At 34.0% G+C, this 12196-nt stretch overlaps 1 protein-coding gene and 1 long non-coding RNA gene across 2 annotated transcripts; one reads left to right on the forward strand and one right to left on the reverse strand.

Annotated features, from left to right (window-relative positions):
* Positions 1–879: 879 nt before the first annotated feature.
* LOC113074281 (uncharacterized) lies at positions 880–3300 on the reverse strand. The gene is made up of 2 exons (XR_003280625.1): positions 3045–3300; positions 880–1873 (listed from the first exon to the last, which is right to left on the reverse strand). It is a non-coding gene; the product is annotated as an uncharacterized LOC113074281 (long non-coding RNA).
* Positions 3301–4656: 1356 nt separating this feature from the next.
* mrpl15 (mitochondrial ribosomal protein L15) lies at positions 4657–11253 on the forward strand. The gene is made up of 5 exons (XM_026247040.1): positions 4657–4845; positions 9541–9698; positions 9796–9961; positions 10469–10592; positions 10808–11253. Exons 1-5 carry the CDS (start codon positions 4741–4743, stop codon positions 11155–11157), a joined length of 903 nt encoding a protein of 300 aa, XP_026102825.1. The 5' UTR covers positions 4657–4740; the 3' UTR covers positions 11158–11253.
* The last annotated feature ends 943 nt before the right edge of the window (positions 11254–12196 follow it).

Here is a 12196-nt window from a genome sequence, read left to right on the forward strand (position 1 = left end):
AACAGAGTAGGAGTGGCATTCACAGTAATACATTTTAGTGTTAAAGTTAATAAAAGGATTTCAGAATTTATCAGTGAAAAAACTGGTGAAGTTAACACAATACTTAATAGCACGTTGACTAAAATAAGGCAACAACAGACAGGAAAATGAAAATATTGTGATATAGAGGTCCATTGTATGATAGTGAAATAAGAATGTTGGTTTGTAATCTGAAAATAATTAAGATGAAGTTTGACTTGATAAACATATTGCAGAGGAACTCATATGAGGAATGTATAAATTATTTAATGCTTTATTGAAAATGACTGATCTAGATAAAAGAATATGTGTTGGGGATATTAGGAAAATAATTTTGCGAACTTGCCCCACATTAACCAGCAGGTAGCGGTAATGCACCTTGAAGTTGTATGCCAACCGCCATTAAAATCTACAAGAAGAAAAAGGTTCCGGTGTGGTGAGAAATCCAGTCCCCCCGCGAAATCGAGTCCGCTTAGGACCAAGGCGGTAGCTGTTTTAAATGCCTGATCAAAAGTTGTTATCGCGATAACTTGTTGCATGGTTAATCAGAGCTGCGGTAGCTTGTTGTTTCAAGCTAAAATAATTTAATAAAAGCAAAATACAGAATGTAATCGATCAAAATGTTTTTTTAAATGTCATAAAACTAGCAGCATCTCATAAATAATGCATTGTAATTAGTTTTAATATTCGGTTACTAGAACGCCTCAGCACAGCTTTTGAATATATTCTAAAATAATAATAATTCAGTTGTGATGACTAAAACACGTTTAGCCCACAAATTCAGAAGATTGTGGGATAGTTGAAAGATACCTGACGAACCTATGTACTATATATATATATATATATGTATAGACACAGACACACACTTTGATTTTTATTTATTTTGACTTACTACCTAATTCATGTAATTTTTTACATTATTTTCAATATTGTAATAAGTATACTTATGTTGTTATATATGGTTTTGCTTACAAGCAGTTCATGTATTGCAATTGCTGATTGTATATTATTTAAGAAACTATTGTTTTCAAAGAAAATCATACAGCAATTATCACATTATGATGACGAAATTACAATTGTAATTGACTTTAACTCATATAACACAGTACATAAAATAGTACAACAGTTACTTGTACTATTACAAATCAGTAATAGTAAGGCAATAATGGCTGTTTGTGCACTGAAAGTAACTAAAAATGCAGCTAGTTTATAATTGATAATTATAACTTGCAATTATAATATAATTCTACACAATTTTTTTACATATAAATGTTCAAGCAATATGCACACTATCAATGTAAGACATTTATACATTTTTCAAAATGCATAAAATTTTTAAAGAATCTTTACAGAAAGACATACTGTTGTGTCTATGTGGTCAAAAACACCCTCACTGTTTTAATAGTTGGTGTTAAATGCATTAGTCGTCATACATGCAGCAAGCAAGCCAAAGGCAACGGTGGTTAATTAAGAAAAAACTGTAAGAGGTCGATACTGGAGTAAAAAAAAACCTTTGGAGAAACCAGACTAACCAAAAACACTGGGGACCAGTTCTCCTCTGTATATTCAGTCTGAACATTTGGTACAATATCATTGGTAGTTAACAGTGTTACTGCATTGATTCAGCTGTAAGGTTAGAGGTTAATTGTGCCATGTACATGCAGCAACATTGTTTTCTCTGTGGCCCAGGTGAGGCATGCAGTGGGAGTGAAGAGTGCTAAGGTGCAGTCATCCATTCATAAATTCTTGCTGTTTTGCTGAAACTGGAAACAGTTCATCCTATGTGAAGTCCATTGTGGAAGATTGGGGAATCATCAGTCTCAACGTAACTCAAGAGCGTCTCGGGACAGAGCTTCTGTGGTAAAGAAAAATATAAAAATGTTTAGGAACTGTAATATAATAACAATTTTTTCCCTCTCTGCCTTTGTAATATACAGTATGCTGGAAGACTTTCTTGACATCATAAAGAACGGGTTCAGAATACAACAGAAGCAGGAAACATCAAAAATCACTGTTAACCGTAGAGCATCGGTTTACAATTCTTGCAAAAATCAAGTTATGATTTATGTGTATGTTGTTATAAAAACAATCAAACAGACATAAATGTAATATGTTAAACTCAGTCTATTTTGCATTCAAACATTGCTTTAAATAAAGAGACAGGTGATTTATTTGAGCAGAGCTTGTTTTCTGCCTCCACTATTTGGAAAGTCTCATACGAAAATACTAATATATATATATATATATATATATATATATATATATATATATATATATATATATATATATATATATATATATCCTATTTTCTATGAAACAAAAAAACTGCTGCAATGAAAATCTCCTTTTGATTTATTGTGCCTTAATTTACTATTAATTTCATTCATAATTATTCACTTACTGAACGCTATTATGAAAGTATATGTGTTTGTTTATGTTAAATAAAAGATAAACATGAGAAAAGAGTCGTATCTTCACTTAAAATCATAGAAATGCATCTTGAACAATCGGGTCCCACCTAGCGAGGACCCCTAAGATGGTGGCCGTCGCGATGCCTGTGCGCAGGATGCAACGGAGGCACTTGTCACGAACGAAGGACACGAGACAGTTACTAATGTACACTAAAAATCTTTGTCAGATTTGAGATCGTATTAACTACCAGCAAAATACGTTCATATGTGGAAAAAATAGCAGATGGAGTTGATAAAACGCCTGAACAATGAATACAGACCTCATCGTCAAAGATCGCGAGAAAAAGGCTTGAACAATCGGGTCCCACCTAGCGAGGACCCGTAAGATGATTCATTATTATTATCACTACTAACGTTACAACTATTATTTGTGTGTGTATTGTCAGTGTCATATTACTGTACAAGGACAGTGGATAATATTGGTAGTTAATAAGAAAATCAGCTCAAATCATTAATCGCCCCTCCCCTCCACACCCAAATGCATGCGTGTGCAGGACGGGTTTAAGCACACCTCTAGTTCTGTCATACTCGAAGATTTTTAGTGTGAATTACTACCTGTCTTGTGTCCTTCGTGACAAGTGCCTCCGTTGCGACTTGCGCACAGGCATCGCGATGGCCGCCATCTTAGGGGTCCTCGCTAGGTGGGACCCGATTGTTCAAGATGCATTTTAAGGGAAGATACGACTCTTTTCTCATGTTTTATCTTTTATTTAACATAAACAAACGTATATACTTTTATAATAGCGTTCAGTAAGTGAATAATTATGAATGAAATTAATAGTAAATTAAGGCACAATAAATCATAAGGAGATTGCAGCAGTTTTTTTGTTTAATATAAAATATTATATATATATATATATATATTAGTATTTTCGTATGAGACTTTCCAAATAGTGGAGACAGAAAACAAGCTCTGCTCAAATAAATCACCTGTCTCTTTATTTAAAGCAATGTTTGAATGCAAAATAGACTGAGTTTAACATATTACATTTATGTCTGTTTGATTGTTTTTATAACAACATACACATAAATCATAACTTGATTTTTGCAAGAATTGTAAACCGATGCTCTACAGTTAACAGTGATTTTTGATGTTTCCTGCTTCTGTTGTATTCTGAACCCGTTCTTTATGATGTCAAGAAAGTCTTCCAGCATACTGTATATTACAAAGGCAGAGAGGGAAAAAATTGTTATTATATTACAGTTCCTAAACATTTTTATATTTTTCTTTACCACAGAAGCTCTGTCCCGAGACGCTCTTGAGTTACGTTGAGACTGATGATTCCCCAATCTTCCACAATGGACTTCACATAGGATGAACTGTTTCCAGTTTCAGCAAAACAGCAAGAATTTATGAATGGATGACTGCACCTTAGCACTCTTCACTCCCACTGCATGCCTCACCTGGGCCACAGAGAAAACAATGTTGCTGCATGTACATGGCACAATTAACCTCTAACCTTACAGCTGAATCAATGCAGTAACACTGTTAACTACCAATGATATTGTACCAAATGTTCAGACTGAATATACAGAGGAGAACTGGTCCCCAGTGTTTTTGGTTAGTCTGGTTTCTCCAAAGGTTTTTTTTACTCCAGTATCGACTAATACTAGTATTATAATTATATAGCAATTATTGCTATCTATATAAACTATCTAGCTGTATTTTTAGTTACTTTCAGTGCACAAACAACCATTATTCACTTACTATACTTAATGGTATAAATATAATAGGCATACTGACATACTTCATGTAAAATTAATATAACATTCATTTTACATAAAGTAATAATATATCTGTATATAATACAACAATAACACGGTTCTGCACAAGCAATTGCGATATTATATCATTTAGATTAACAATATAAATTTACACACACACATCGAGTAGCTGTATGCTATGCTGATACGCGAGTAACAAAAAAAAAAAAAAAAAGAGAGAAATGTTTGATTTCACAATCTAAAGCGCGTCGGCTATATACTAGCCTATGAAACATGTAATTTAAAGTACAAAATGGTCATTATAGCAAAGTTCAAACGACAAAAATAAAAACGCTATTTAGCAGGAATTGTAATCAGGCGCTAAAAAATAATACCCATTAATTGTTCGTTGAGCCAATGGGATCACTCGGGGTCCTAAGCGGACTCGATTTCTCGGGCGGACTCGATTTCTCATGACACCGGTTTAGCGTACCACGTGGGTATCCCCATGTCATCTGCCCTTGAGTAGCATTGCTGTGGATGTATAATGTCTTTGACCAAGAAAACAGCGGGGAAAACCATCGACATAGTAAAGAATCTACCTCGCATTACACTTGCAAACCTTCGACCAAACCCTGGTGCAAAAAAAGATGTAAGTTAATTAATTTGTAAGAAGTTACAATGTAGATGGATAGTGGTTTAGCGTGTTAGCTGAGGAGCAGCATGATAGTCAGAAGACCAAAATGTAGCTTTATAGTTGCGCATGTTACTGTAATTTTCTAAAATCACCGTGGCAGTTTTACAATTAGTGTAGATGTTGCAGGTATTAAATCTATTTAGGACAATTGATCAAATACTGTAGTAATATCTAACGTTACTATTGTGTTTTTCAACCATTATACTGTATATATTATTGTTTTTACATCATTTTGTTAATGAACCCAACAAGATACTGTAGGATTAACTAAGTGAACTGATAAATTGTAATAAATACTGTACTATACTTACATTTTTACTGCAGTAAACTGTTGTGTATTGTAGTACAGCGTTGGGTAAAGTAATTTCTTTATATTACTATAGTTGTTATTTTACCACAGCAACTATAGAATAACCACAACAAATTAAAGTACTTTACTATAGTATGGTTCAAAATAACAATTTTTACTATATTTTGGATTTTTATTCTGGAAATAACTATAGTATTTTTGTTTTCATGTGGAGAATTAATTTCTGGGGGCATTCATTGCGAAACGATTATTTATTTATATTAGTGTTGTCAAACAGTTAAACGCAAATAAAATAAAAGTTTTTGTTTACATAATATATGTGTGTATACTGATTATATTTATTATTTTTTATAAATACAAACACATGCTTGTGTATACTTTAAAAAATATATTGTTTATATGTTATACTTATTAGATATAATATATTAGAATTTAAACACACACACACACACACACACACACACACACACACACACACACACATATATATATATATATATATATATATATATATATATATATATATATATATATATTATGGCTAGAACACTTTTTATAACTAATTTTGACTAGATTATGTGGTTGATTTTAAGAAGGGCAAAAGCAAAGAAGGGTAAGTGGGGTTTTAAAAGAAAAGAATGAGTTTAAACTGTGTGAATTGATGTGTGCCATAAAAAATAGCATGGTGTATGGGTAAGATTGGGCATTAAATTGTAATGCTTCCGAATCATGTCAATTCCTAATTTCGATTCCAATTAGGTAAAAAATATTGATTATTAAAAATCTTCGATATCATTCACATTTATTCTAACTCGTATTGCAAAATATTCATTGTTAGCTGAATACTATGAATAAAACACTTATGCCGCGTTTCCACTGAAATTACCCAGAACAATTGTACCAGGAACTTTTTTCCCCTCAGATCTGTTGCTTTCTGTCTTTCCACCGTGGCCTAAAGTACCTGAAAGATTGGGCAAATAGTCTTGTGACATAGGTCTTTGCGTTTTTCTCAATACAAAGTATGCAAATTTTGGACTTGCATATTCGGTAGTTGAGACTTTGCGTATTAGTCTTGGGAGTGTGATGTCCGCAACAACATTTTTTTTTTACCCAGAACTTTAAGTTCCTGGCTTCTGCATGGTGTGCTCTGATTGGCCAGCTATGCAGTGTATTGTGATTAGGGCTGGCCGATATGGCTGAAAACTGTATCACGATAAGTGATAAGTGTTTCATATCGTTCGATGTCGATTATTATTTACATTATGACCTATTGAACATAAGGACCAGGAGAAAAATATATTACATTTAAACATTTTTATTTTAAACTTAAAGGATTAGTTCACCTCGAAATGAAAATTTCCTATAATTTACTCACCACAATGCCATCCAAGATATCCATGTCTTTCTTCAGTGGAAATTATGTTTTTAGGTTACCAGAGAGCGATTGCTTTTGTTCTTGCAACCAAACTTGCTTCACAACCTCTGGTTCCTTTCGATGAAGAAAAAAAATATTGAATATTGATATTAGGCTTATTCTCCTATTACTGTATTAAATTATTATAATAATAATAATAACTATTTTTTTTTTTTTAGGCGGCCTAATATAATTTGGCTATCAAACTGCCCAGCTATTTCACTTCAGCACCGCATTTCTCACTCACACACAAACCCGCGCACGCAAAAGAGGATTAGAGCCTGTAGTTGGTGAAGTTGTAATGCTTTGACTCTGATAATTTGTTAAATCCATGAAATGAAACAGAAAACGAGGATTTGGTGTCCCACACATTTAACCTGTTAGCCAGCACTCCCCATTATGGGACCCACCGCTAAAAATGCCCTACCTAATTTTAAATTGTAACATTTCCTTACACACATAATTTTTGTATTTGGAAAGAAGACCCTTTGGGCTTTACTTTTTATCAACCAGATTTGATAATGCTCAAAAATATTAAAAGTTATAAACACTGAAATGCCTTTGAAAATATATTTACCACACTGAATTGTTTTTTTTTAAATTTGATATAAAAATACATAAAATCAGTCCTGGAGCAATCAAGAAAAGTAATGTGTTGAAAGTCACATGACCCAGGTTCTATTTCATATCTGAAGGAGATACCATGAAAAATGAGATTCCTGCAACCATTTTTCTGAGACTATGTCTAGTCCCCCCCACCCCCACATATAAAAAATATTTACCAACTGTATTGAAGGGTTCTACAAACAATTTTAGTAATTAAACATACCACTGCATAATTTATCAATTATAAAAGGATAGACAGAAACTTAGTCATCTTATAAGTTATTTATTTGAGCACTAGAAAGATACAATAAAAATAATTTAAGTAAAATCAATTAAAAAGATTTAACTTTGAATGCCAATTACAGTATATCCTGAGATTGCTAGAAATGCAGCATTTACAATGAATTCCAGTCATAACAATTCGATTATCATGAGCTGATGTGCTGATGGCCAGTTATAGAGATGGTAATAATACAAATGTGCCATAAAGTCAATAAATCGCACTCTATTCATATAGACGCCATTCACATTGATAGCCGTGATTACACAGTAATAGCGAGCTTATTTGCGCTCAAACAGATGGTAATCATGCAGATACGGTCACATTCAACATAAAACACACTCACACATATATGAAAACAGTTAAAACAAAGAAGAAGGCGATCGCTAATTCTGCCTCCGTCAGATGACTGGTTCGTCAGAGCGCCAGCGTCATGTAGTCCTTATCTTAAATCTGATCACTTAACTTATAAAACAAACTATGTGGAGATGATGTAGAAGGAATACGTGAGAACCATATGGATGATGAAGAATATCTCTTTGGATTTGAGACTTTAGTCTTTGCAACTTTACTGATGATCTTTATGCACCAAGAGCTTGTAACGCTCCAAAGAGAAAATATGTATTTTTTTAATTGGATTATATGACCCCTTTAAGTGTTATGTCAATTAGTATTGGACTATTCATATATTATATTTATTACCTCGAAATGACCTGAAATGACCTTTTTTAGCTACAGGAATAATGGGATGCCACTGATTGGGATTTCCTGCATGTCATAAGTTATTACCGTATTGGACTTTCTGCCTGAGAGCAACCCCGGCTTCGATTATCAATGAAACCTGAAATGCAAGGTGACTTATTTCTTAGCATAAAAGAGGACAATGGTATAAGAGGAGTACAAAATTATTGTTTTAAGTGTGAAAATATAGCAGCAGTAGCACCGACTTAAAAAAAAAAAAAACAATGAACGTGATCAGGCTCCTGAAATAATCAGGTATTCATTTTAAATTTTCATTTAGTGATGAGTGATTTTTTGCTAGAAAAAAAGAGTAGGAGAAATAACATGCAAGTGTCTTAGAGCTTGCAAAAGCTATGTAAAAAGTGACACTTTAATTCACAGAGTATGACGCAGCCTGCAGAAATGACATGCATGGTTTTTGTCACCACTAGGATTACCTAGCCAAAGCAAAATAAATTAATTTAATCTCTTCCAAGGCCCGTATTTATAAAACAGAGACTTCTGAGAATCCATTCTCTGGTCTCGAGACCAAGTCAATAATTTTGGATCTGAAAGCATCCAAATTGTTCTGGTGTTGCTAGAGGAGGAGTACACTGAAAAGTGCTTGATACCCACAGTGATGTTCATCCAGTCGTAGTAAAGCTTTTATATAAGCATAAATGAGTGCTGAACGTGTGAAAGAGTTTTGCTTTATCAGTGCTGGCATGAATTCATACACTACTGTGTGATGTAATACAAAAACTTGAAACAGAAAATGCTACCCTCCCCTCATTCCCTGCATTATTGGGCATTTATTTTCAGCATGACAATGAATATATTAATTCTCCCAAGGTGAAGATTCTTCAGTGGACATGTATTTCACTCAATCTTGAGCTGCTGTGGGGGATTCTGTAAAGACAACCTGAGCAAAACTCCCCATTAAAGACCAGAGCATTTAAGGAGGTCGCCTGGGATTTAACAGGACAGATGTGAAAATTTGTCAAGAACTTGTACACTCTGTTCTGGAGGACATACTAAGTACTAGAATATTACACATTTTCTGACACTTGGGTGTACTCATTTCTGCATCCTTCATTTAAACTAAATTGGCTAATTTACTTATCTTACAGAAAATATTGGCATATATTTTGTTGTTTTTATTAAGTATATGCTTAATATATTTAGATTTTGCCATCTTCCCGTAAATTATATTAGTGATCATTAAGAAAATACATCTTTTATGTTTATTTAGAGGGGGTGTACTCCTTTATGCTGTGCACTGTATATTAAATATATAATAAATATCTTATCATTTTAAAGGAAAAGCACAGAGGTCGTGGAAGGCATGGAGGCAATAAGAGTGGACGGGGACATAAGGGTGAACGGCAACGTGGTAATCGACCCCGACTTGGCTTTGAGGGTGGACAGACTCCATTCTACCTGATCATCCCAAAATATGGCTACAATGCCAATCACAGGTGGTTCATTGGTCAAGATATAAACTGTTACATATACATCATTCACCTTCATGGCTCATTAAGATGAAACCTTATGTGTTTTGTTTTATTCATCCAGTCGTCGGCCGCAGTATCCCCCACTATCCCTACGCAGACTTCAGTATCTAATAGATTTGGGTCGTGTTGACCCCATGCAACCCATCGATCTAACACAACTCGTCAATTGCAGAGGGGTTACAATCCAGCCTATGAAACAAGACTATGGCATTCAGCTCATTGATGAGGTGTGTATTAAATGGCATGAATCGTTTGTTGTTATTGTTGTTGAATTCTGTCACGTTTGTAGTGGTGGAGTACATTCATTTTTAAGCATTTCTTTATGTAAAATATATTTTTAAGGTGTCTTAAGGCCCCGTCACACCAAGCACAATAACTATAATGATTGGTCTAAAAATAATTGTCAGTTTTAAAGAATAGCAGAGTCCATACCACAGCTATAATGGTAAAGGCACAGAAAAGCAAAATAGTTGGAATCACTTTTAGAAAGATTTTTTTCCTGTTGATGAACGATAAAAACATTGACACCCAATAAGAATCCATCCTGCTAAATCGGCAGATGAGTGTGTGCTTGGAATAAACCGAGGATATCGTCCACTGGTGTGGCCATCTTAATATCATTGTCTTTATAGTTATCTTTATAGTTATTGTTTTTGGTGTGAGCGATGCTGTAACCTTATTAACTTCTGGAAATCTGACTGCTCAGTGTCTGCAGTAACAAAACTCTGTTACAGGGAGATGATGTATTTAGTGCAAAAGTAAACCTGGAGGTCCAGGTTGCTTCAGAGAAAGCCATTGCTGCAGTTGAGCGAAATGGGGGTGTGATCACAACCAGCTACTATGATCCTCGTAGCCTCCGTAAGTATGCCTACACTCTGTTACCTAGGCATATTCACATATCTGCACATACAATCATGGACCATGACTTCAGCTCAATAGCCAACCTAACATAAAGATACAGGGCTACTTGAAATAATGATTATTTTATAAAAAATAATGACTCATGAGATGTCTCAGTAATTGTTGTAATAGATACTATCAGTTGCACTGATAAGATTTGTGTGTTGTTTTAGAAATCCTCATCAAGCCAGTCCCTTTTCTCATGTCTGGAGAGCCCATACCCAAGCGCCTGCTCCCTGGTGAAGACCTTCTTTCATATTACACAGATGCCAGTAACCGTGGCTACCTTGCAGACCCAGATAAAGTCCAAACTGCACGGCTAGGTCTGGCTAAAAAGTATGGCTACACCATACCTGACATCACAAGAGACAAATTTTTTGAAATGCTAGTACAAAGAAAGGATCCTCGTCAGATCTTTTTTGGGTTGTCACCTGGATGGGTGGTGAATATGACAGACAAGAAGATCCTCAAACCCACTGATGATAAAGTCTTGCAGTATTATGGCAATGTTAAGACTTTATAGTTCTTCACAATGTGAATGTCTATGGAAATAAGTTTGTGTATATAAAGTGAAAGTTGACTTAAATTCAGTGTCTGTAATAAAAAAGCTGATTCCAAATCCGTCTTTATTCATTTTATTTATTATAAAAATGTAAGTACATATTTCTCAAAAATGAAGTGTGAAAAAATGGCATTTATAGTGGTAAAGAGTGAACCATAATGACAAACCATAAGAGACCATCAACAACAACAAAGAAGGCAAAAACTTTATTAACATCTGTATAGAATTCATAATCCTGCATGATAAAAGCATCCCTTTTTTCGGAATGCAGCTTCATAAAACATGCTCAGATCATGGAAAACTGCACATTTTTAGATTCTGGTTAAAAAGTTCTCAATCTAACTCACTATAGTCCATCATTTATATCTAAAGATATTCAACAAATTTATAACACATAAAACTGCAGTGGCGACATGTAGCATAGAACAAAATTCAAAGGTACTCTGTAAAAAAGCCAACTTTTAAAAAGTCCTCCTAATGAACATAAAACAGTAAATGAAACTGATATATTAATTGGAAGTGTTCATGCTTTATACTAAGTCGATTCAATAAGTTTGTTCCATAAATGTTAAAAACATGCAATATTTTGTTGATCTAAGAAGTTTTAAGTTTTCATTGAATCTATTGTTTCTTGTTAGCATGCACTGATTGAACCTTGAACCCAAAAGTGTTGCCAACTAAATTATGCTGTGATGTCATTCTTGTGATGATGTCATTGCGTAATCACCTTTTACTGTCAATGGTAATCATGACGCAAAGCTCAGCAAAAAAATAGATAAAGATGTGACAAGACTTGTCTAAGCAAAGCCTTTCTGTCCTAATTAATTAAAAATCAAGGCATTATAAGATTTTATTTTGGTAAGCGTAATCTAGATGCCTTTGCCTTTCATATAAGCCACTTCCGATTCCAAATGATCAACTAGTCAAGTTATTTTTTGTTGTTCCTACAACTTGGATAGGCGACAAGGTTTTTGTCAGGGAGTGTATTTTATATATGTTA

This window comes from Carassius auratus, unplaced genomic scaffold (genome assembly GCF_003368295.1).
Source record: "Carassius auratus strain Wakin unplaced genomic scaffold, ASM336829v1 scaf_tig00014207, whole genome shotgun sequence".
NCBI classification, from domain to species: Eukaryota; Metazoa; Chordata; class Actinopteri; order Cypriniformes; family Cyprinidae; genus Carassius; species Carassius auratus.

Bases quoted from the DNA above. Each gene is read 5' to 3' on its own strand.
- mrpl15 (XM_026247040.1), top strand. From the start codon at position 4,741: ATGTCTTTGACCAAGAAAACAGCGGGGAAAACCATCGACATAGTAAAG. The intron at 9,699-9,795 runs GTGGTTCATTGG...TTATTCATCCAG, and splicing joins GGCTACAATGCCAATCACAG to TCGTCGGCCGCAGTATCCCC. The intron at 10,593-10,807 runs GTAAGTATGCCT...GTGTTGTTTTAG, and splicing joins CTATGATCCTCGTAGCCTCC to AAATCCTCATCAAGCCAGTC.